The sequence below is a fragment of the Chamaea fasciata genome, unplaced genomic scaffold, assembly GCF_029207755.1.
Source record: "Chamaea fasciata isolate MVZ Bird 193981 ecotype frontalis unplaced genomic scaffold, bChaFas1.0.hap1 SCAF_27, whole genome shotgun sequence".
In the NCBI taxonomy this organism is placed as follows: Eukaryota; Metazoa; Chordata; class Aves; order Passeriformes; family Sylviidae; genus Chamaea; species Chamaea fasciata.
The window spans coordinates 4,683,049-4,707,973 of record NW_027094112.1 but is presented as its reverse complement, the minus strand read 5'-3'; the positions used below and the strand labels follow the sequence as shown (position 1 = coordinate 4,707,973).

At 51.6% G+C, this 24,925-nt stretch overlaps 3 protein-coding genes across 5 annotated transcripts in view; all 3 read right to left on the bottom strand.

The window, feature by feature from the left end:
- KPNB1 (karyopherin subunit beta 1) overlaps positions 1-9,119 on the bottom strand; it is a 26,742-nt gene extending 17,623 nt beyond the window's left edge. Inside the window, exons 1-5 of the mRNA XM_066204808.1 lie at positions 8,989-9,119; positions 4,840-4,919; positions 2,146-2,200; positions 1,048-1,157; positions 5-108 (exon numbers count right to left, since the gene is read on the bottom strand). Of these exons, the coding sequence (XP_066060905.1) occupies positions 5-108; positions 1,048-1,157; positions 2,146-2,200; positions 4,840-4,919; positions 8,989-9,097 (458 nt within the window). The 5' untranslated portion in view covers positions 9,098-9,119. The remainder of the gene's footprint in view (positions 1-4; positions 109-1,047; positions 1,158-2,145; positions 2,201-4,839; positions 4,920-8,988) is intronic.
- A 678-nt stretch (positions 9,120-9,797) lies between these two features.
- LOC136301683 (50 kDa spicule matrix protein-like) lies at positions 9,798-17,046 on the bottom strand. Its single transcript, XM_066204807.1, is given in 6 exon segments — positions 9,798-9,928; positions 15,636-15,753; positions 15,755-15,869; positions 15,914-16,167; positions 16,223-16,428; positions 17,019-17,046. Coding segments are annotated over 6 exon segments (852 nt in total).
- Positions 17,047-18,135: 1,089 nt separating this feature from the next.
- On the bottom strand, positions 18,136-24,357 carry EPOP (elongin BC and polycomb repressive complex 2 associated protein). 3 transcript variants are annotated; one of them, XM_066205315.1, is made up of 2 exons: positions 24,142-24,357; positions 18,136-23,735 (listed from the first exon to the last, which is right to left on the bottom strand). In XM_066205315.1, the coding sequence occupies exon 2, from the start codon at positions 23,405-23,407 to the stop codon at positions 21,470-21,472; it is 1,938 nt and encodes a 645-aa protein (XP_066061412.1). In that variant the 5' UTR covers positions 23,408-23,735; positions 24,142-24,357; the 3' UTR covers positions 18,136-21,469. The 3 variants fall into 3 exon arrangements, with proteins under 3 accessions (XP_066061412.1, XP_066061414.1, XP_066061413.1); XM_066205317.1 differs by having other exon boundaries at positions 18,136-23,738; positions 24,167-24,357; XM_066205316.1 differs by having other exon boundaries at positions 24,167-24,357.
- Positions 24,358-24,925: the final 568 nt, after the last annotated feature.

Genomic DNA, 24,925 nt, shown 5'->3' with positions numbered 1-24,925 from the left:
TCACCAGGTGACGTGGAAGGCCTGGCGGCAGCCGTGGCGGTTGCAGGCCATGCAGGCCCCCGAGGCCGCCTTGCTCTCCCGGCCCTGCTCCTCGCAGATGTAACACGTCTGGGATTGGGATAAAAAAAAAAAACCCGAAAGCAGATAAAAAGTTTTGGGAAAAGCCGAGTTTTCCAAGAGGAAAAACCTCCCAGGAGTTCCTTAAACCTCATGGGAGGAGTCGGGTTGGATTTTAAAGGTCGGCACGTTTCAACCCGACCTTCCGCTCTCCGAGGTCGGGTCGTTCCTACGGAGAAATTTTTTGGGAGGTTGAGGGGAATTTTGAGGAATTTCGATGAAAGTTCCGGGATGTTCCTCGGTGGGATACACAAAACTTCTCCTTTTTTTTCGGCCCCCCCCCCCCCAAAAATCCCAACCGATCCCATCGGGACAACATGGAATTCTCACGGATCCAGTCAGCTCCAGACACGAAATTCCTGAAATTCCCATTTTCTCCCTCAAAACCCATACAAATATGGAGGATCCAACACAGAATTCCATGGATCCAACTGGCTCCAGTCATTCCACCAAGAAATTCCTCAAATTCCCTTTTTATTTTTTCCCCCAAAACCCAACTGTCCCATTGGATCCAACACGGAATTCCATGGATCCAGTCGGCTCCAGTCGTTCCACCATGAAACTCCTCAAATTCCCATCTTCTCCCCCAAACCCATCCAAATATGGAGGAACACGGAATTCCACGGATCCAACTGGTTCTAGTCGTTCCACCAAAAAAAATCCCTGAAATTCCCATTTTCTCCCCCAAACCCCATCCAAATATGGAAGATCCAACATGGAATTCCGTGGATTCACTCAGCTTCGTTCCACCAAGAAATTCCTCAAATTCCATCGATTTTTGAGGGAGACTGACAAAAATTTCCCGGCAAATCCCGGGATTTCCTTGGGTTTTTTTTAACGGAATCCGAGCAGCCAGGGGTGGGGATAAACCGGGAAGGGGCCGCTGGGGGGGACGGGATGATCCCGAAATCCCGAAATCCCGGATTTTACCTTGTTGAAGCGGTCGTGGGGGACGTACTGGAGCACGATGGGCTCCATGGTGAGCACGTTGGCGAACTGCACCTCGGGGATGTACAGGGCACACACCACGTGGGCCCAGCCTGGGAGAAAAGGGAAGGGAAAATGGGAATTCAGCCCAGGAATCCCCCCAAAAAAAAAAACCCCAAAAAAATCCCAAAACCTCAGTGCGAAAAAATTTCTGTCCTGAAAAACGCCGTTCCGAAAAAAAGTCTGCGTCAAAAATGTGTCGGCTGCCAAGAAAAAAAAAATCAATCCTGAAGGAGGTTCCACCCTAGAAATGCCTTTATTTCCCAAAAATTCTCCACCCCCAAAAAACTTCCATCCCAAAAAACTTCCATCCCAAAAAACCTCCCATGCCAAAAACCTGCGTCCCAAAAAAACCTCCACCCCCCAAAAAACCCCATCCCCATAAAAAGCTCCATCCCCCCCAAAAAAACCTTTATCCCAAAAAAACCTCCATCCCAAAAAAAACTCCATCCCAAAAAATTCTCCATCCCCAAAAAAAGGATCCAGGGAAAACCTCATTTGTTTACAGAGCCAGGAGCTCCGATCCAGGGAAATCCTGAGGATTCCCGACAGATCCATGGAATCCCAAAGGTTCCCAACGGATCCATGGAAATCCCAAATGGATCTATGGGAATCCCAAAGATTCCCAACAGATCCATGGAAATCCTGAGGATTCCCGGCAAATCTATGGAAATCCCAAGGATTCCCAACAGATCCATGGAAATCCCAAAGATTCCAAGCAGATCCATGGAAAACTCGAGTGGATCTATGGAAATCCCAAAGATTCCCAACGGATCCATGGAAATCCCAAAGATTCCTGAGGAACAGCAAAAACCAGCAGGCAAATCCCACACGGGAAAAACCCTCTGGGATCAGGATCCCACCACAATCCCACGGATCGGGAAACAATTCCCGAAATCGGGATCAACCCCAACATTCCACCATTTCGGGCTCGTTTCGGGGCCAATCCGTGGAGGAAAGAAAAAATTCCTTCCCTGGAGGCTCCAGAAAGGGAATTTTGGGGGAAAAAGGCGGAATTAATTCGGGATTTTCCAGGCTCACCCCCGTTGTCCGTGCGCTTCAGGGCTCCGTCCTTGTGGGGACACAGCTCGCACCTCTGAAAGGAAACAAAAAAAACACCAAAATGAGTCAAATTTCATCGGAAAAAATTCCAATTTAATCGATGAAAATGAAAATCTCATCAATGAAATGGAAGCCTAATCGATAAAAGTCAGATTTCATGGATAACAATTCCAATTCAATCGGATTTCATCGATAAAAAATTGAAATAATTGACATTTTTAATCCAATTTAATCGATAAAAATGAAAATCTCATCAATGAAATTGAAGCCTAATCGAAAAAAGTCAGATTTCATGGATAACAATTCCAATTCAATCGGATTTCATCGATCAAAATTGAAATCATAATAATTTAAATCATTAAAATTCAAATTTAGCTGATAACATTAAAATTTGACCAATAAAAGTCCAAATTCATCGATGAAATTGAAATTTCAGCTGATTTAATCGATAAAAATTTAAACGTAATCAATAAAATTGAAATTTAGTCATCGAAATCGAAGCTTCGTGGACAAAATTGGAATTTAATCAGTCGAAGTCAAATTGCACGGATAAAATTGAAATTTAATCGGGTTGAAGCAATAAAAATTGGAACTGTAATCAAGCAAAGTCAAATTTTAGGGGGAAAATACCTCAAAAAAAGCCCGAAAAATGGATTTAAACCCCTGGGGGGGGAAGTTTTGTTTTTTGAGGCTTTTTTTAGAGCCGATTTTAGGGGAAAAAAACACCCTAAAATACGGATTTAAACCCCTGGAGGTGAAGTTTTGCTTTTTTGGGGCTTTTTTAGGGGGAAAAATGCCTCAAAAACACCCCAAAAATGGATTTAAATCCCCAAGGGCAAAGCTTTGCTTTCGGGGCTTTTTTAGAGCCGGTTTTTAGGGGGGGGGAAAAAAAAAGCCCCAAAAAAAGCCCTAAAATGTGGATTTAAAACCCCTGGGGGGGCAAATCTTTGCATTTGAGACTTTTTTAGGGTCATTTTAAGGGTGTGGGGGAAATTTTAAGGGTGTGGGGGAAAAAAAAAACCACCTGGAAAAAACCCTAAAAATGGATTTTTCACCCCCGGGGGTGAAGTTTTGCTTTTGGGGCCGGTTTTAGGGGCAGCGGTTGAGGAGTAAAACCGAAAGTTGTGACTCAGAGAGGAAAAAAAAAACCCCAAAAAAAAGAGTTTTTCTCTCTCTCTGCTCCTTCCTTCCGCCTCTCGAGAGGTGTTTTTGGGGTTTTTTTGGGGTTTTTTTTTTCCATTTTTGGGGGGTAAATTTCGGCTGTCGGGAAGTTCGGTCAGCCCCAAATCCAGGTCGAAGAGGGTGTGGGGTTGTTTTTTGGGGTGCCCCAAAATCTGGTGTTGTCATCTCAAGGAAAATCGGGAAAAAAAAAATTGGATTTTTTTGGGGTTTTTTAAAAAAAAAAAAAATTTTTACCAAAGGCCCCAAAGTCGTGAAGTTTCAGCTCTTTTTTTTTTTTAAATAGGAGCGGCAGAATTGGTCAAATAAACCAAATAAAATAAATAAAATTTGGGGTTTTTTTGGGGGGAAAATGGTTTCTGCTGGAAGTTTTGGGATAGGGGAAGAGGGACAGGGCAGAGGATCCCAAAAATCCCCCCCAAAAAGGAGGAAAATCCCCAAAAAAAAAGGAGGAATTGGGGGGTTGGAAGGAGTTTAAAGCTCATCCAAGGAAAATTTTCATGATCCCAGGTTGGGTCCAACCAGGATTTGGGAAATTCCGGGAGCTGGAATTGATAAATGGGAGATGAGGGGAAAAAATCGGCCTCGTTTTGCATGAAACCCAAAGAAAATCCCGGGAAAATCCCAAGTAGATCCCATGAAAAGGCCAAGAAAACCCAAGGGAAAACCCCATGAAAACCCCAAAGAAAATTCCATTAAAACTCCACGAAAATTCCATGAAAACCCAAGGAAAATCCAATGAAAGTTCCATGAAAAACCAATAAAAATTCCATGAAACGCCGAAGAAAACTCCATGAAAATTTCATGAAAATTCCATGAAAACCCAGTGAAAATTCCATAAAAACCCCATGAAAGCTCCATGAAAATCCAGTAAAACCTCCATGAAAACCCAGTGAAAATCCAATGGAAATTCCATTAAAATCCAATGAAAACCCCATGAAAACCCCAAGGAAAACCCAAGGAAAATTCCATGAAGACCCAAGGAAAAATCCATTAAAATTCCATGAAAATCCAAAGAAAATTCCATGAAAATTCCATGAAAACCCCCCCAAGCCCTGATCCAATCCCTTCCCTGTCCCTTCTCCGCCGTTTTCCAGCTCCGCAGGATTTTGGATGCTCCAGCTGAGGAACTTCGAGGATTTCGGATGATTTTAATTATCCAGAAATGTTTTTAAACCTCCTTTCCGACCCCCCTAAAAATCCCAAAAATCCCCCCAAATCCCCCAAAATCCACGGAAATCCTGCACTTCTGACAGCTCAACCCATCCCAATTTTCCATTTCTCCAAAAAAATTCCCAAAGAACTGAGCAGGGAAAACACCTTTGAGGGAAAACCTCGCTCCACCTTGGAGGAGAAATGACATCTTTTGTGGGGGGGGGGAAAAAGAAAATTGAGTTTTTAAACCTCCAAAAAATCTTGGAAAACCCCCCCAAAATCTTGGATAACCCTCAAAATCTTGGGAAAAATCTGGATTTTTATTTTTTCCGTACTCACCACCCGGGCGGCTCTTTCCTGGGATTCGCATTTCCTGCAGAACCAGGGGCCGGTGGGAACTTGGACGATTCCATAACAAGCTGAGGGGGGAAAAAAGGCAAAAAACCCCAAATTAAACCGTTTAAAAATCGATTTATTTCTTGGATTTAATATCCCGGAAAATTCCTTGCTCAAGGAAGAACCGGATGAGCTTGGAAACCTTTTCCAATCCCGAGAATTTCACGATTCCAAAAGGGAAAAATTGGATCCACGACGTTTTTTTAAATTCCCTTTTTTTTTTTTTCCCAGCCAGTTCTGCTCCTCCCAGGAACTCTGGGAATTTGGTTGATTCCAGGCCTGGGATTTAAAAAAATCCTGGAATTTTTTTGAAATCTGGGAAGTCAGGAATTGCAGCTGAGCTTGGAATTTCTTCACCTCTCATTCCTCATCCAAGAACGAATAAAATGTGGATTTAATGGATTTTACGGATTTTATGGATTTATGGAACCCCCCCCCCAAAAAACGTAATTGGGATTAAAAATCCTAATTAGCACCACGAGATATTCCAGTAATAAAAACACCCCCAAACCCATCTGGGATATAAATTGGGGGGTTGATTCCCAAAAAGAGCTCAAATCCCAAAAAAAGAACCCTCAGCGCTCATCCCACACGGGTTTGGGATTCCCAAAAAACCCCAGAATTCCCTTTGGAATGGTCGTGCAGGGCCCTGGGATTTTTAAAAATAAAAACTTTGGCTGCACATCAGGGGTGGGTTGGGGAGGGTTCCCTTTTGGGATTTGGGATATTTTGGGAATAAAAACCTCCCCAAACCCATCCGGGATGATCCCCGAGGGTTCCTTTTGGGATTTGAGATATTTTGGGAATAAAAACCTCCCCAAAACCCATCCGGGATGAACCTTGAGGGTTCCCTTTTGGGATTTGAGATATTTTGGGAATAAAAACCTCCCCAAACCCATCTGGGATGAACCTCGAGGGTTCCCTTTTGGGGTTTGAGATATTTTGGGAATAAAAACCTCCCCAGACCCATCTGGGATGAACCCCGAGGGTTCCCTTTTGGGGTTTGAGATATTTTGGGAATAAAAACCTCCCCAAACTCCTGCAGGATGAGCCCCGAGGGTTCCCTTTTGGGGTTTGAGATATTTTGGGAATAAAAACCTCCCCAAACTCCTGCAGGATGAACCCCGAGGGTTCCCTTTTGGGGTTTGAGATATTTTGGGAATAAAAACCTCCCCAAACCCATCCGGGATGAATCCCGAGGGTTCCTTTTGGGGTTTGAGATATTTTGGGAATAAATCTTTCCCAAACCCATCTGGGATGAACCCCGAGGGTTCCCTTTTGGGGTTTGAGATATTTTGGGAATAAAAACCTCCCCAAAACCCATCCGGGATGAATCCCGAGGGTTCCTTTTGGGGTTTGAGATATTTTGGGAATAAATCTTTCCCAAACCCATCTGGGATGAACCCCGAGGGTTCCCTTTTGGGGTTTGAGATATTTTGGGAATAAAAACCTCCCCAAACCCATCCGGGATGAACCCTGAGGGTTCCCTTTTGGGGTTTGGGATATTTTGGGAATAAAAAACCTCCCCAAACTCCTGCAGGATGAGCCCCGAGGGTTCCCTTTTGGGGTTTGAGATATTTTGGGAATAAAAACCTCCCCAAACCCATCTGGGATGAACCCTGAGGGTTCCTTTTGGGGTTTCTGCTATTTCAGAAATAAAAACTCTCCCCAAAGCCGCAGGGGCTGGGCCGGGCTCCAAAAGGGGCGCGAGGAGGAGCCGGGGAGTCACCACATCCTGCAGGGCCCCCCAGAAAACCCCAAATGAACTCCCCGAGCTCCCCACAGGCGCAGGGAGAGACTCGGACGAGGCTCAGAGACTTCTCCCGACCCTCTGGAGCTGCTCTTGGAAATCTGGAATTGTTCCTGATCCTCTGGAACTTCTCCTGACCCTCTGGAATTGTTCTTGAAAATCTGGAATTGTCCCCGAGCCTCTGAAGCTGTTCTTGAAAATCTGGAGTTTCTCCTGATCCTCTGGAATTGTTCCCGACCCTCTGGAATCGTTCTTGAAAATCTGAATTGTTCCTGACCCTCTGGAATGGTTTCCGACCCTTTGGGAACTGCTCCTGACCCTCTGGAACTCTTCCTGACTCAAAACCTCTTCCCGACCCTTAGAACTTGTCCCTGTCCCTCTGAAACCGTTCTTGAAAATCCGGAGTCGTTCCTCCCCCTCTGGAACTGCTCCTGAACATTTGACACTCTTCCTGCGCCTCCGAGTCTGTTCCTGACCTTTAAAAACTCCTCCCGACCCTCTGAAACAACTCCTGGGGTCACCTCATGGGGTGTCACCTCCTGGGGTGTCACCTCCTGGGGTGTCACCTCCTGGGGTGTCACCTGTTGGTGTCACCTCATGGGGGTCACCTCATGGGGCTCACCTCGGTCACCGGCCAGGGCTGCAGCCACAGAGACACCAAAAGAACGGACAGAACAGAGCCCGAGGGCCACGGCCCCAGCCGGACACACGGACACGGCCGGACACAGATACGGCCGGGCACACAGATACGGCCGGGCACATGGACAGGGCCGGGCACATGGACAGGGCTGGGCACATGGACAGGGCCGGACACACGGACACGGCCGGACACACGGACACGGCCGGACACATGGACAGGGCCGGACACATGGACAGGGCTGGGCACATGGACAGGGCCGGACACATGGACAGGGACACAGACAGGGGCAGAGCCGGACACATGGACAGAGACAGGAACACAGGGGCAGAACCGGACACACGGACACAGCTGGACACACGGACAGGGCCAGACACATGGACAGGGTTAGACACACGGACAGAGACAGGAACACATGGACAGAGCTGGACACATGGACATGGCTGGACACACGGACAGAGCTGGACACACAGACAGGGCCAGACACACGGACAGAGCCGGACACAGGGACAGAGACAGAGCCGGACAGAAGGACACCCGGAACTGGGGCCCGAGCACCGGGAACGGACGGAGAGCGAGCAGGAAGAGCTGGGGATGAGCCGGGACAGGGCCGGGATAAAACAACAACAACAACCGGGACAGGGCCGGGATAAAACAACCGGGAAATGGACGGGATAAAACAACACCCAGGAGAGGAATGGGATAAAATGGGAAATGGATAGGATAAAACAAAAACTGGGAATTGACGGGATAAAACAACAACAGGGACAAGGATGGGATAAAACAACAGCCGGGAAATTGATGGGATATCAACAGCCGGGAAATTGACGGGATAAAACAACAACCGGGAAACTGACGGGATAAAACAACAACCGGGACAGAGACGGGATAAAACAACAATCAGGGAACGGACGGGATATCCCCAGGCGGGGAAAAACATCGCGGCCCTGACCGCCCGGAGCCCTCGGCGCATTCCGGGCACACCGAGCGGGGCCGGCCGCGCCGCCGCCGCCGCGGACACCGATCCCGGCCCGGATTTTCGGTTTGCTTTGCTTTCCTTTGGTTCGCTTTGGTTCGCTTTGGTTTGGTTTGGTTCGCTTTGGTTTGGTTTGGTTTGGTTTGGTTTGGTTTGTTTGGTTCCACCCAGCCCAGCAGCACCAAACTTTCCGGGCCCGCTAGCCGTGCGCGCCGGGGGCGGGCTCGGAGTCATTTAAAATGCAAATCGTCCGTGCGGCCGGGAGGAGGAGGAGGAGGAGGAAAAGAGGAGGAAAAGAGGAGGAGGAGGAGGAGGAGGAGGAGGGCTGCCTTCCTCCCTCCCTCCCTCCCCTCCGGGGCCCCGCCGCCCCCTCCGCCGCGACCCCCCCAGCCCACGGGTGGGGGCGGCACCGCTTCTCCCCCCCCCCCCTTCTAAACCACGGGGGGACACCCCAGAACCCGCCTCCCCAAAATCCCAAATCCCCAACCCCGCTGTGTTTGTGTCCCCCCCCCCCCCCCTCCCCGCTTTGGTGGCCGCGCCACCCCCGGGGAGGCGACACCGTTATTTGGAACAATAGCGCTAAAACAAAGCGCTCCCCCCCCTCCCCAAAAAAAAAAAAAAAAAAAAATCCGCCATCCTCACCCCGCCCCATCCCTCGGGGGGTTCCGGGGGGCTCGGGGAGGGCGGTTTTGGGGGGGTTCCGGGGGTTTTTTGGGGTGGGGGGCTCACCTTGGTGCACGGCCACATTGCAGCCGTGGCCGTCGCAGTAGACGAGCGGGTTCTCCGCCCAGCCGCGCTCGTCGGAACACACACAGCAGCCTCCCACCATCTCCTTCATACTTCCAGGAGGGTTTCCTGCCCCCCCCTTCCTCCCCTGCGTGCTCCTCCTCCTCCTCCTCCTCCTCCTCCTCCTCCCCGCCTCTCACCGGGGGGACCGCTGGGGGGGACAGCGGGGACACCAGCCAGAAGCCACAAGCGGGCGGGGCTGATGATGATGGTGATGATGATGAAGGGATCGGGGGGACAGCGCAGGGGACAGCGCAGGGGACAGCCAGGGGACAGCGGGGGGTGGCGGATGTGGCCCCGAGCCACGCAGGTCCCCCCCTTTTCTGCTCGTCCCCCCCTTTTCTGCTCGTCCCCCCCTTTTCTGCTCGTCCCCCCCTTTTCTGCTCGTCCCCCCCTTTCTGCCTGTCCGCCCCCGCCTGTCCTCGTCCTCACGGTTGTCCCCGTCCCCTCAGCTTGTCCCCGTCCCCTCAGCTTGTCCCTGTCCCCCTCGGCTTGTCCCTGTCCCCCCTGTTTGTCCCCGTGTCCCCCCCCCCCCCCCCCCCCCGCCGCCCGCTACAATCATGGCGGCGCCCGCCCGCACGCAGGCTCCGGTAAATTTTGCGGTTCACGTTTCTCGGCGCGGCCCGGGCGGGCGGGTTTGAGCGCGGGGGAATATTTGGGATTTTTTTTATTGTTATTATTATTATTATTATTATTATTTGGGTTTTTTAAATCATTCCCCAGCGCTTTTGGGATGAGGATTTTTGGGGTTTTCACCCCCCTCTCCAGCCTCCTGTGGCAGGCTGTGCGGAGCTCTCCGTTGCGGGGATGAGCCGCGAGCGCTCCGTAAATCCCATTATCCCGAAATTCCCGGATCCCGGCTCCGCCAGCGCCACCGGCTGTCCTGGAAAATAAAAAAGGATTTAACCCCTTGACACCTGCTCTGGCGCCTGGGAAGGAGGAAAACAAAATGTTCCTTCCACGTTTGTGAGGGGCAGGAGGAGCGGTGGGAATCTGCGGGGAAAACCAGGGAAATGATCCTGGAAAATTGGGAATGTTTGTTTATTTATGGGATCGCGTCTGCGGGAAAGGAGCGGAGGGAAAGGGTTGTGAAATACGGGGAATGTTTGTTTATTTATGGGATTGCACCTGCAGGAAACCGGCGAAGTGATCCTGAATTGTTGGGAATATTTATTTATTTCTGGATTTGCACCTGCAGGAAGTGAGTGAAATTATCCTGAAGTGTTTGGGATATTTGTTTATAGGATTGCGCCTGTAGGGAACCAGTGAAGTGACCCTGAATTTTCGGGAATATTTCTGTTTGGGATTGCACCTGCGGGGAATTGGTGAAATCATCCAGAAACATCGGGAATATTTGTTTGTGGGATTGTGTCGGCAGGGAAGGAGTAGAGAGGAATTATCCTGAAATGCGCGGAATATTTATTTATGGGATTGTGCCTGCAGGAAACCAGGGGAGAGAAAATATCCTGAATTATTGGGAATATTTATTTAGGGGATTGCACCTGCAGGAAGTGAGTGAAATTATCCTGAAATGTTGGGAATATTTATGGGATTGCACCTGCAGATCCCCAAAATCTGCATCACGACACCTTTGGGATATGCCGGGAAACTCCCCTTACCTTGGACCCCTGGGAAAACCCAACCAGGGAGCTCAGGAATGATCAAATCCCGGAAAATAAACCCAAAACCTCCACGTGCAATAATTCCTACACTTCAGGAACCTTCTGGAATTTTTACCAGGGGTTTTTACCTTTTCCCACTGAAATAATCCCAATATCCGCATCCCTGAACCTCCTTTTCCTCAATTTCCCTCATCCCAAAAACCTTTGGAATCTCAGCCCGGCCCATCCTGGGATTTCTTTTAACCCAAACCCCAAAATTCCAGTTTTTGGACCTTTTTTGAGTGATTCTTTTAACCCAAACCCTTCTCCCGTGGGGATAAACCCCAAAATTCCATTTTTTTTTTACTTTTTTGGACTGCCCCTGGCCAAGTGTTACATCCGGGATTTTCTCTTGATCTCAATCCTTTAAAATCTCCGGAGGGGCGGGAATTCACTCAGCCTGAACTCCCTTTTTTTCCAAGGTTTTTCCCTCCTTTTTTCTGGGAATTCACTCAGCCTGAACTCCCTTTTTTTTTCTGATGCTTTCCTCTCCCTTTCCCCCAATTTTTTCTCCTTTTCCTTTTATCTTTTGCATTCAAAGAAAGAAAGAAAGAAACAAAAAAAGAAAGAAAAAGAGAATTCTGGCCTTTGTATCCTGTGCCCAGTGTCCAATGTCCAGTGCCCAGTGTCCAGTGTCCAGTGCCTGCTGTCCAGTGCCCAGTGTCTAGTGTCCAGTGCCCAATGTCCAGTGCCCTGTGTCCAGTGCCCAGTGCCTGCTGTCCAGTGCCCAGTGTCTAGTGTCCAGTGCCCAGTGCCCAATGTCCAGTGCCCTGTGTCTAGTGCCCAATGTCTAGTGTCCAGTGTCCAGTGCCCAGTGCCTGGTGTCCAGTGCCCAATGTCCAGTGTCCAGTGCCCAGTGTCCAGTGCCCTGTGTCTAGTGCCCAGTGTCCAGTGCCCAGTGTCCAGTGCCCAGTGTCCAGTGCCCTGTGTCCAGTGCCTGCTGTCCAGTGCCCAGTGTCCAGTGCCCAGTGTCCAGTGCCCTGTGTCCAGTGCCCTGTGTCCAGTGCCCTGTGCCTGGTGTCTTGTGCCCAATACCCAGTGTCCAGTGCCCAGGGCCTGATGTCCAGTGCCTGGTGCCCTGTGTCCAGTGCCTAATGTCCAGTGTCCAGTGCTTGATGCCCAGGGCCTGATGCCCAGTGTCCAGTGCCCAATGTCCAGTGTCCAGTGCTTGATGCCCAGGGCCTGATGCCCAGTGTCCAGTGCCCAATGTCCAGTGTCCAGTGCTTGGTGCCCAGGGCCTGATGCCCAGTGTCCAGTGCCCTGTGTCCAGTGTCCAGTGCTTGGTGCCCAGGGCCTGATGCCCAGTGTCCAGTGCCCAATGTCCAGTGTCCAGTGCTTGGTGCCCAGGGCCTGATGCCCAGTGTCCAGTGTCCAATGTCCAGTGTCCAGTGCTTGATGCCCAGGGCCTGATGCCCAGTGTCCAGTGCCCAATGTCCAGTGTCCAGTGCTTGATGCCCAGGGCCTGATGCCCAGTGTCCAGTGCCCAATGTCCAGTGTCCAGTGCTTGATGCCCAGGGCCTGATGCCCAATGTCCAGTGCCCAATGTCCAGTGTCCAGTGCTTGATGCCCAGGGCCTGATGCCCAGTGTCCAGTGCCCAGTGTTCACAGCCTGATGTCCAGTGCCCAACGTCCAGTGCCCAATGCCTGGTACCCTGTGCCCGGTGTCCAGGGCCTGATGTCCAGCGTCCGGTGCTTGATGCCCAGTGTCCAGTCCCCAGTACCCGGTGCCCAGCCCGGTGCCCGGTGCCCGGTGTGCGCAGGCGGGGCCGGGAGCGGCAGCGCCGGGCCATCCCCGCGGCGCGGGCAGGAAACGATTGCGGGCTGGGAGCAGCGCCGGGGCTCGGGGCCCGCATCCGGCCCGGGGCTGCGGGGGCGCAGGAAACGCGGGGGGGAGCGGCCCGGGGAGGGGAGAGGGGAGAGGGGAGAGGGGGAAGCGGCCCCGGGGGGCGGCGGGGCCGGAACCTGCGGCGGTGCCCTGCAGGGACACAGCGGGGACCTCCCGGGGCATGTCTGGGTCCCCTCCTGTCCCTCCATCCATGGATCCCTCCATGGATCCATCCGTCCTTCCCTCCATCCATCCGTCCATCCATCCATCCATCCATCCATCCATCCCTCCATCCCTCCATCCCTCCATCCATCCATCCCTCCATCCATCCCTCCATCCATCCCTCCATCCATCCATCCCTCCATCCATCCGTCCATCCCTCCATCCATCCCTCCATCCATCCATCCATCCCTCCATCCATCCGTCCATCCATCCATCCATCCATCCATCCATCATCCATCCATCCATCATCCATCCATCCCTCCATCCATCCATCCCTCCATCCATCCATCATCCATCCTTCCATCCATCCCTCCATCCATCCCTCCATCCCTCCATCCATCCCTCCATCCATCCATCCCTCCATCCATCCATCCCTCCATCCCTCCATCCATCCGTCCATCCATCCGTCCATCCGTCCATCCATCCGTCCATCCCTCCATCCCTCCATCCCTCCATCCCTCCATCCCTCCATCCATCCATCCATCCATCCATCCCTCCATCCATCCCTCCATCCCTCCATCCATCCATCCCTCCATCCCTCCATCCATCCATCCATCCCTCCATCCATCCATCCCTCCATCCATCCATCCCTCCATCCATCCGTCCATCCATCCCTCCATCCCTCCATCCATCCGTCCATCCATCCCTCCATCCATCCATCCATCCCTCCATCCATCCCTCCATCCATCCATCCCTCCATCCCTCCACCCAGGCTGAGTTTGGGATTCTCCAACCTGGCAAAGAGAATCCAGGACAGCGGGACAGGGATTGGGGACGAGGTCTGGAGGGACAGGAAGGGACAGGAACATGATGAGTTGGAATTTCCCACCCCTCGTTGCTCATCAGGAATTTTGGGGCTGCGACCCGGGAATTAATCACTGCTGAGTCATCAATTAATTAATTATCAATTAATCAATCACAATTTGGCCCTCGGCAAACAAAAAGTGGCCAAATTCTGACATCTCTGAGGTTTCCCCCCCCAAAAAAAAAACCCCAAAATGTGACAAAGTCACCGGCACCGCTCCAGCGTGGATCAGAACTAATTACCGGATCATTAACGAGTAATTAACGAGTAACACCAATCAGCTCAGCCCTGACTCACACACCCATGAAATATTTTTGGCTTTGCGAGCCCCCAGGAACGGGAAATTTTGATGAAACCGCCCCAAAATCGGGGTTTGGCGAAGGGATTTGGGGAAGGGAGGGTTCCCCAGGTATGAAACCCACCTAGGTGCGCTAAAATCACCTTTAATTAACCTTCACATTAATTTAATTAGCGGCTAAATGAGAACGAGCCGTCGCCGGCAGGATGGGGGGCGGTTGTGGCTCTGAGAGCGGCGGCGGATTTTTTGGGGGGTGATTTCCTAATTTAGACAAACCCTCTCGGCTCTCTCCTTCCTCCGCCCCGCCCCGGGCTCGGTGACACCAAAACAGCGGCGGGACCCGAAAATGAAACCGCGATTTGCCGCCCCCGGGGTCGGGGTGAAGGGATTTGTGAAGGGTCAGCCCTGCCAGGACGGATTTGGGGGATTTTGGGGATTTTTGGGGGGCGTTTTCTCCTTTTTTTTGCGGTGTTGGGGTGAGCGCGTTTTCCCCCTGCGGGAGTTCCGTCTCTTCGTGGTGCGAATCCTCCCCCGAATTTGGAAATGAATAAATAAATAAATCGATTTCCTTCGTTTTTCTTTCCCAAATGAAGGAAATAAACTCCCAGCGAGGCGGCGCATCCCCCGAATCCCGGCACAGCGGCGGTTCCCCGGCCTAATTCCTGGTTTTATCGGGAATTAGGAGGAAAGGAAAACACCCTAATTCCCGTGTGTCGGGAATTCTGTTCCACCCCGAGGGGCCGGAGGGACGCTCCGAGCTTCAGCGGATTGCCCCCGGGATCCCGGGAAGCGAACCGGGGACCTCTGCTGGGAGAAGCCCCAAAATACCCTTTTTTCCCCCAAAATCGCGGCCGAGCTGGCGGCGGGAGCCCTGCGGAGGGCGACAGCGGCTCCTCTGTCCCTGCTGGCCCCGGGACACCGGGAGAGCGTCCCCAGAGATCCTCCGGTCCCCGGGACACCGGGAGAGCGTCCCCAGAGATCCTCCGGTCCCCGGACACCGGGAGAGCGTCCCCAGAGATCCGCCGGTCCCCGGGACACCGGGAGAGCGTCCCCAGAGATCCTCCGGTCCCCGGACACCGGGAGAGCGTCCCCAGAGATCCTCCGGTCCCGGGACACCGGGAGAGCGTCCCCAGAGATCCTCCGGTCCCCGGACACCGGGAGAGCGTCCCCAGAGATCCTCCGGTCCCGGGACACCGGGAGAGCGTCCCCAGAGATCCTCCGGTCCCGGGATACCGGGAGAGCGTCCCCAGAGATCCTCCGGTCCCCGGACACCGGGAGAGCGTCCCCAGAGATCCTCCGGTCCCCGGACACCGGGAGAGCGTCCCCAGAGATCCTCCGGTCCCGGGACACCGGGAGAGCGTCCCCAGAGATCCTCCGGTCCCGGGACACCGGGAGAGCGTCCCCAGAGATCCGCCGGTCCCGGGATACCGGGAGAGCGTCCCCAGAGATCCTCCGGTCCCCGGACACCGGGAGAGCGTCCCCAGAGATCCTCCGGTCCCGGGACACCGGGAGAGCGTCCCCAGAGATCCTCCGGTCCCGGGACACCGGGAGAGCGTCCCCAGAGATCCTCCGGTCCCGGGACACCGGGAGAGCGTCCCCAGAGATCCTCCGGTCCCGGGACACCGGGAGAGTGTCCCCAGAGATCCTCCGGTCCCCGGACACCGGGAGAGTGTCCCCAGAGATCCGCCGGTCCCGGGACACCGGGAGAGTGTCCCCAGAGATCCTCCGGTCCCCGGACACCGGGAGAGCGTCCCCAGAGATCCTCCGGTCCCGGGACACCGGGAGAGTGTCCCCAGAGATCCTCCGGTCCCGGGACACCGGGAGAGCGTCCCCAGAGATCCTCCGGTCCCCGGACACCGGGAGAGCGTCCCCAGAGATCCTCCGGTCCCCGGGACACCGGGAGAGTGTCCCCAGAGATTCTCTGGTCCCCGGACACCGGGAGAGCGTCCCCAGAGATCCTCCGGTCCCCGGACACCGGGAGAGCGTCCCCAGAGATCCTCCGGTCCCCGGGACACCGGGAGAGTGTCCCCAGAGATCCTCCGGTCCCCGGGATACCGGGAGAGTGTCCCCAGAGATCCTCCGGTCCCGGGACACCGGGAGAGTGTCCCCAGAGATCCTCCGGTCCCGGGACACCGGGAGAGCGTCCCCAGAGATCCTCCGGTCCCGGGACACCGGGAGAGTGTCCCCAGAGATCCTCCGGTCCCCGGACACCGGGAGAGCGTCCCCAGAGATCCTCCGGTCCCCGGACACCGGGAGAGTGTCCCCAGAGATCCTCCGGTCCCCGGACACCGGGAGAGCGTCCCCAGAGATCCTCCGGTCCCGGGACACCGGGAGAGCGTCCCCAGAGATCCTCCGGTCCCCGGGACACCGGGAGAGCGTCCCCAGAGATCCTCCGGTCCCCGGACACCGGGAGAGTGTCCCCAGAGATCCTCCGGTCCCCGGACACCGGGAGAGCGTCCCCAGAGATCCTCCGGTCCCGGGACACCGGGAGAGCGTCCCCAGAGATCCTCCGGTCCCCGGGACACCGGGAGAGCGTCCCCAGAGATCCGCCGGTCCCTGGGGCACTCGGGAGCTGCAGGGGAGGGGGAGAATCTCCCGGAATTGGGAATAACCAGAGGAGAGCGAGCTGTTCCTGCAGCTCATCCCAGCGGGATTCCCGATCTCCAGTGCATCCCAGCAGGATCCCAATCCTGCAGAGCCCCACTGGGATCCCTGTCCTGCAGCTCATCCCAATGGGATCCTGCAGTTCATCCCAGTGGGATCATCGTTCCCGCAGCTCATCCCGGATTCCCATTCCTCAGCTCATCCCAGTGGGATCCCTGCCGTGCAGCTCATCCCAATGGAATCGTGCAGTTCATCCCAGCGGGATCATCATTCCCACGCCCATCCCAGATTCCCATTCCCACAGTTTATCCCACATTCCTGTTCCCCAGCTCATCCCATCCCATCAGGATCATCATTCCCCCAGCTCATCCCAAATTCCTGTTCTCCAGCTCATCCCAGACTCCCATTCCCACAGCTCATCCCACATTCCCACAGCTCATCCCAAAATTCCCAGAGCTCATCCCACATTCCCACAGTTCATCCCAAAATTCCCAGAGCTCATCCCAAATTCCCATTCTCCATCTCATCCCAAAATCCAATTCCCACAGCTCATCCCACATTCCCACAGCTCATCCCAAATTCCCATTCCCGGCCTCCTGCAGGAGCAGGGCCATTCCAGGATTCCATGGAATTACAAAACTAATCAATCCCAATTAATTAATCAATCCCAATTAAGGAGCTCCCAGCAGCGGGCCGCCTTTCCCTTTTTTCTCTCTTTTGAGGGAAAATCTCCCAGATCCCGGAATTCCAACATTCCCCCTCTCAAATCCCAGATCTCAGATCCCAGATCCCAGATCCCAAACCCCAGATCCCAGATCCCAAATCCCTTCCCAAGCCACTTTTGGGTCCCTCCTTTGGGCCAGACCTCGGGATTTTTTGGGGGTTGGATCCAACTCCTGTGGGATATTCCCGATTTTTCCTGGGGAAAAAAAGGTTTAAAAACATCCCCAGAGCTCTGATTCCCTGGGGAATCCTTAATCCTGAGACCCTAAAAATCGGGATACGGGGTTGGGTGGGAATGGGAGGAAAGGAACTGCAGGAATTGGGTTAAAAAGACGGGGGAAAAAAATGGGAATTTTAGGGAAAATTTATCCATGGAAAAGATCCCCCATTCCCAAAAATCCCAAAAAATAAAAAAGGGGGAATTTTAACTAGTTCTGTAAAAAATTCCCCTAAAAAATGGGATTTGTTCCTTCCTGTCCCAGCCTGGATTCCGAAATTCCCAAAGGAATGAGAAATTCCAGCATCAAATAAATGAAGGAACGGGGAATTTTCATGGAAAATCCCCAATAAAAACTGAGAAAAGGGATTTTTAAATGGATTTTTTTTTTTTTAAGGCCCGGAAAAGGCCTGGGCTGGGAAAAAAAAAATTCCCTGGAATTCCTGAAAATTCAATTATCCCCAAAATATCCCTGAATTTGGGATTCCAGCAGGGGAGAGAAGGTTTGGAAAACACAGAACGGGATTTTTAACTCAAAGAAACGGGAATATTCACTCCAGAGGGATTAGAACTTTCAATTCAAAAGGGGGAAAAAAGGGAACTTTTAGTCCAGAAAAATGGGAATTTTTTTACTCCAAGAAATGTGAATTTTTTAATTAAAAAAAAAAAAGTGAATTTTTAATCCAGAGAAATAGGAATTCCCACTCCAGAGGGCCGGGAATCAGTCAGAAAAACTCTCCCTCAATCCCCAAATTCCCCAAATTCCCCAAATTCTCCAAAATTCCCAATCCAAGCTGCGATTTTCCCTGAGTCCAAACCCTCCTCCGTGTCAGAGGAAATTTGGGATTTTCCATCATTTTTCCCCATTTTTGTTCAAAAATAAACACAAAAATTAATTTTATGACCAAAAATGACCCAAAAAATCCCATTTTTTTGCTCCTTTCACCCCTTTAAAGAGAATTTCCCTCCTTTTGGCTCCCCTGGAAATAAAATTTTACTCCCAAACCTCCTCGGATTCGCCGATTTTCACCCCAAACCAAACGATTCCAGCCCCCAAAATCGCTCTTTTCCTTTGATTTGTTTTAAAAAAAAAATTTATATTTATTTTATTCCATTTATTCCCACTGCAGCTCCGCCCCCTTCCCGTCATCCCATTTCTCATTTAAAGTTTATTTTCTTGATTCTTTGGTCGTTGAAATTCCCACAAACACCTCAAAAGCAAAGCGAGAATTATCATAATTAACATCAAGGTGATTTTAAGGATTAATTTTTAGGGCGGTTCTTTTTTTAATGTAAAAAAAAAATTTGAGGTATTTTGAATTTTTTCCCCCCCCCAACATTTTGATATTTACAGAGGATTTACAGAGGATTTATTGAGATTTACAGAATATTTACAGAATATTTACAAATACTCACAAATATTTACGTCCCAACCCCAGGCACGAGTGGAAAAACGACCAAAAAAAAAAAAATCTACCCAAAATGTGAATTTTTAACAGAAAAAAAAAAAAAAAAGCGCGAATTTTCAGGTTTATTTACACCGGGATAAAATTCCCGAGGTGATTTTATCCCTTGGAAAAAATATTCCTGAGGTTTTTTTTTATGGGGAGGGGGTCTGGAGGTTGCTGGATTGAAATATTTATATTTATATATATTTTTTTCTACTCATAGATAGGATTTTTTAATAGATTTATATGAAATTTTTTTGGGGGGGATATATTTATATGATTTTATGGGATATATTTATTTGATTTTTAATATAAGATTATAAATATAAATATTCATTCCCAGCGCGCATCCCGGGATTAATTTCTTTTTCCCGACCCCACCCACAAATAATTCAAAATTCCATTTATTTTTTTCCCCCCCTAAAGAATACATTTTAAACCCCACCCGGAATTCCATGGAAAACCGGAATTTTCCCGAGATGTTGAGGGGACTAAACCCTCTAAAATCTGATTTTTTCGCGGAGTTTTGGGGCTTTTTTTGGGGGCTTTTTTTGGCCCTAAAATCCCAATATTTCGGCCGGGGGGAATTTCCCTCTGCTCCGCTCAGAGGGGGAAAAATAAACAACAAAAAAAAGCGATTTAACCCCCCAAAACCCGCTAAAAACCCAAATTAAACAAAGGCCGCTTTTAGCACCAATTCGCCACTTCCAGAGGAAAGATCCCAGACACTCCCGGCCTTTAAAATCCCTTTTTTTCCCTCATTTCTCTTGATTTTTAAGGAATTCAAAAGTGGAATGAATCCAGCGGGCCGCGTGTGAAGATTTTTCCTTCCAATCTTTCCCTTCCCTTTTCCCTCGCAGCGATTTTTGATTTAATTTAATTAATTTTTTTTTTTTAAATTCAGGGCTCAATTTTGGAGGAAAAAAAAAATCAGAAATTTCCCAGGGAGGGCCGGGAATTTTTTTTTTTTCTCCTGGGAAAAACGAGGGAAAAAAAACACCCCAAAAACCCCAAAAAACAGAAAATGAAAACCACCAAAAAAACCCCAAATCAGCTTTAATTTTTTTCACGTTTCCGAAGAGATTTGGGGGTTTTGACGGCCCGGGCAAGGCTGGAAATCCCAGCGGAAATTTTTTCAAATGTTTGGAAAAGTTCAAGGGGGATTTGATTCCCTCGAGGGGGAGGAACAATCGAATCCCGATTTTCCCAAATCCTTTTTCCAGGATCCAAATTTTTCCAGGCCCTCAGGGATGATTATCCCACAAATTCCTCCTTTTTTTTTTTTTCTTTTTTTTTTTCCCCTTTTTCACCACTTTTTAAAAACATTTATTGAATTTCCACGGAGCAGCCTCGAGTCACTTCCTCTCCAACCCTTCAACTTCCTTCCCAGCTCCCGAAATTCCCGATTTTTTTTAAAACTCGGCCTTTCCTCCCTTCCCTTGCACCGCTAAAAAAAAACCCCGGGGATTTGGGATTTTCACCGGCCCCAAAAGGAAAAAGGGGATTTTTCCTTCCCTGAGTGGGAGTTTTTAGCGGTTTAATCCATTTTTTTTAAGGAGGAAAAAGGAGAAATTAGGTCTGGGTTTTCCTCCGGGATGTTTTGGGTTTTATTTGGAGTAGAGGTCGTGGGGTCAGGGGGCGGGAGCTCCTTCCCAGTTTATTCCCTGTTTTTTCCCAGTTTTCCCAGCAGCTCCTTCGTTCCTAAATCCTTTTCCTGGGAATCACCCTCCCGTCCGTGTTTTTTTTTTTGGGGGGGGAGGTTTTATTTAGGAATTATTTGAGTTCCACCGCTCGTTTTAACCTCACCCTAAAACTCCTCCCAAACCCAACGTCTCGCAGCACACGTGGCCCCAAATCGGCCCCAAAATCAACCCCAAAACGGCCTCGAATCAGCACCAAAACAGCCCCAAAACGGTCCCAACTCAACACCAAATCGGCCCCAAAATCAGCCCCAAATTGACCCCAAATCAAGCCCAATATCAGCACCAGGACGGCCCCAAATCAGCACCAAATCGACCCCAAATCATCCCTCAAATAGGTCCCAAAATAGCGCCAAATCAGAACCAAATCAACCCCAAAACGGCCCCAAATCAGCCCCCAAATCAACCCAAATATCAGCCCAAAATCGGCCCCAAATCGGGCCCAAAATAAGCCCCAAATCGGGCCCAAAATAGCACCAAAATCAGCCCCAAATCGGGCCCAAAATAGCACCAAATCAAAACAAAATCAACCCCCAAATCAACCCCAAATCGGGGTTCAGCACCAAAAGGCCCCAAATCGACCCCAAAACAGCACCAAAATCAGCCCCAAATCGGCCCTAAAATAGCACCAAATCAGTCCCCAAATCGACCCCAAATCGGCCCCAAACTGACCCCAAATCAGCACCAAATCGGCCCCAAAATCAGCCCCCAAATCGGCCCCAAACTGACCCCAAATCAGCATCAAATCGGCCCCAAATCATCCCTCGAATCAGCACCAAACCGGCCCCAACACGACCCCGGGCAGGTCCTTCCCCACCTGGATTTTTGGGGTGTCCCCTCTCCCCATCCCCGGCTCCCCTCCCGCTGCTCTGCCGCCAATCCCGGATAAATTCTTTTTTTTTTTTTTTTTAATCCTTTTCCTCAGGGATCGTCCAGCATTCGGCAGCCGCGGAATTTGAGGCTGGGGGGCACGGGGATGGCGCTGCCCCCCAGATGCCACCGCCACAGCGGGTGAGTTTTGGCCAGAGCCCGGGAATTTTTCCCCCCCAAGGACGAAGCCGGGCACAGATCCCCGTCCTCACCCACCACCAGCGAGGGCGTGCAGGGGAAGTTGCCCATGAGGCTGAAGGAATTCCGAGTTTTGCCAGGAGCGTTTCCCTTCCTGCAGTTCCTGCGGGGAGGAGTTTTCGGGGGAGCTTTGGAGGAGGGATTGCGCTGCCGCCCCTCGCTCGCTCGGGAGAGGCGCCGGCGTTTGGGGGTCCCGTCCCGACGACCCCGGAGCGTTCCGGGGTTTTGCGCTGTGGAGCCGCGGGGTTGGAAGCGCAGTTCTCCTCCTCCTCCTCCTCCTCTCCAAGGTTCCGAGCTCTCCATGCCGTGCCTCAAAGTTTTCCCGTCCAGATTAAAACCTTTAGCGTAACACCAGAGTTTGGATTGACGGATCAAGCGGTCAAAATGTTCCGGCCGAGGTTCTCCGGGGCTGACCCGGAGCTCCGGGGAAGGTTCTGAGGAAGGCTCCGCTCCCGGGGTGGTTCCTCCGGGCCGCTCCGACGACGACGAGGAGGAGGAGGAGGAGGAGCAGCTTTTGTTGGAATCTTTGTGCAAATCTTTCCCTCCGGCGTCCCCGAAGCCGCGCGGCTTTTGTGGCGGGGCCCCCCCGGGGGTGCTGCTCGGGGAGGGAGGGGGCGAGGAAGAGGAGGAGGAGGAAGAGGAGGAGGAGGAGGCAGGGGAGGCCTCGTGCCTGGCGTACAAGCCGGGCTGAGCCGCCGGGCTCAAACTTTCCAAAGTCGAGGCTCTCCAGGTGCGGGCCCAGAGGTGCTGGGAGAGGAAGAGGAGCTCGGGCTCGGGGCGCGGCGCTCTGCCCGGGGGGGGCTCCGCCGGCCGCTCCTCCCCGAGCCCTTCCCGGGGGGGCTGGAAGCGGGGCAGGGCCGCCTGCCGGTACCGGGTGCTCTGCACCGAGTCCCCGCTGCACAGCGAGCTGCTCTCCGACTCCGAGGAGCTGCCTTCCTCGCTGCTGCACGAGCTCTCCTCCTCCTCCTCCTCCTCTTCTTCCTCCTCCTCCTCCTCCGAGGAGTCGCTGGAGGTGGCGGCGCTGGAGGCGGCCAGGTCCAGGCTGGAATCCGAGTCGCTGGAGTAGCCGGCCGAGGTTCCCTGGCGTTTGGAGGCGGGGAAGGAGCAGGACCGGCCCTTCCTGGCGGCCGCGGCTCCCGCTCCGGGCGGGACGAGCCCTTTGGAGCAGCTCGGTGACCTCCGGTACCGGCCCGCGGGGGCGAGCGCGGCCGGGAGCGCGCAGGGCTCAGCGGCCGGAGGATTCAGCAGCTCTAAATCCCGGGGCGATCCAACCAGGACACCCCCAAAAAACCCTCCCCGAGCTGGCTGGAGCTGCTGCGAGCCTGGAGGAGACAAAACGCGAGCGGAAGAACCGCAGCAAGGCGGGGGCCGCGAGCAGGGGAAGAACTCCGCGGAGCTCTGCTCCCTTCTCCTGCCCTTCCTCCTCCTCCTCCTCCTCTTCCTCCGGCGGGGGCTGAGGCTTTGGCAGGAGGTGCAAAGAGCCTCCAGGTCGGCTTTGGAGATGAGCGAGCACTTCACGGCCCGCGTGGGCACCGAGCGGATGGCCTTGAGGGTGCGCAGCTCGGCCAGGTCGCAGCGGCGGCTCTTGATCTTTAAAATCTCCATTTTTTTGCTGATGGTGGCCCGGGGGATGTCCTTGAACAGGTCGCTGAGCACCTGGGCCAGGGCGAACATCCGCGTGCCGTCGATCTGTAAGTAGCCCAAGTTGATGCCTTGGATCCTTTGGTAGCCGGCGCGGAAATTCGCCGGCCCCTTGTAATCCGCGGTGGTCCCCTCGCAGGTCAGGAACATTTTAAGAGGAAATTATTATAATTTTTTTTTTTTTTGGTGGGTTTTCTCTTTTTTTTTTTTTTTTCCTTTTACTTTGTCCCTTTCAAAGAGGGAAAATCAGGGGAAAAAATTTGGACATTTTCTGTTTCCACACATCCCCTCCCGGAGAGGGGCCGGAGGGGGAGGGGAGGCGAAAAAAAAAAAAAAGGAAAAAAAGGAAAAAAAAAAAATTTTTTTTTTTTTTTTTTAAAAAAAGGGCCGATGTCGCTTTTAAACGCTCCGCTCCAGGCTTGGCAACATCTCCCGAACATCCAATTCCTGCCGCGGGGTTCGGCTCTTCGTCTGCCCCCTCCTCGGGAAAGGAGAGGAAAAAAAAAAAAAAAAAAAAGAGAGGAAAAAAAAAAAAAAATAAAATCAAAAAGTCAAACATCTCTCACCGCCCGGGCCGGCCCCGCACCCGCCTCCGCCCCCCAAATAATCGCTTTTTTAAAAAATTTTGAGGGGGGGGATTGGTGTAAATCAAAGCTCGGGGTGTGTTGGGGGGGGGGGGGGTCCCAAATTTCCCTCCTCGCCTCTGGAATATTCCAGGGAACGCCCCCGCTCCCATCGGATATCCCCGAAACCCCAAAATTTCCCCCCCCCTCCCCAAAACCCCCGCACGCACAATGCCCTCCCCTCCCCCGCTCCGCGCCGCTTTTTTTTTCTTCCTTCCCCCTTTTTTTTTCCCCAAAAGAAACCAAAAAAAAAAATCCCACCAATTAAAAAAAAATCCCAAATCACCGAGGTTCCGAGCGCGGGCGCCTCCGCTTTGTTTCCGCGGTTATAAATGGATTTTTCTTTTTTTTCCAAGGATTTTTTTGGCTCCACGGAGGGTTCGGTTGAAGAGGTCGCTGCGCCTTCCCCAAATGTGGATTCCTCTGGGATGGGTGTGTGGGGGAATATTTTTAATAAAGCGTGAAATATTTTCTTTTCTTTTTTTTTTCTTCTTCCTTCTAGGCGGGTTGTTCGAAGTCATCGCCTCGGCCGCAATTCATCCTGCAGCTTATTAATTAATTGGTAATTAATTGTGTTTATTAGCTGGCGTCTCCGCAATAAAAAGGGAGTTGGGAGAGAGTTGTGTTGTTCTTTTTCTTTTTTCCTCTTTTTTTTTTTTTTTATTTTTGTACTCCGCACCGTCTTTATTCACTTCGTGTCTTTTGTTGTTTTGTTGGGTTTTTTTTGTTGTTGTTCGAATTGTTTCTTAAAAGGCAAAAAAAAAAAGTAAAAAGGGGAAAAAAAAAGGTTAAAAGGGGGAAAAATGGGGGGGAAAAGAAGGAAAAGAAAAAAAAAGGAAAGAAAAGGAAGAGATAAAAGGGAAAGAAAAGAAAAAAAAAGAAAAGAAAAAAGGGAAAAAGGAAAGGAAAAAAAGGAAAGAAAAAGATAAGAAAAAAAAAGGAAAGAAGAAAAAAGGAAAAAAGAAAAGAAAAAAGGAAAATAATATTAAAAAAAGAAAGACAAAAGGAAAAATAAAAATTGGGGAAAGAAAAACAACAACAAAAA

Excerpts from the sequence above, each read along its gene's own strand:
- EPOP (XM_066205315.1), bottom strand. The coding sequence starts at position 23,407 with ATGTTCCTGACCTGCGAGGGGACCACCGCGGATTACAAGGGGCCGGCG.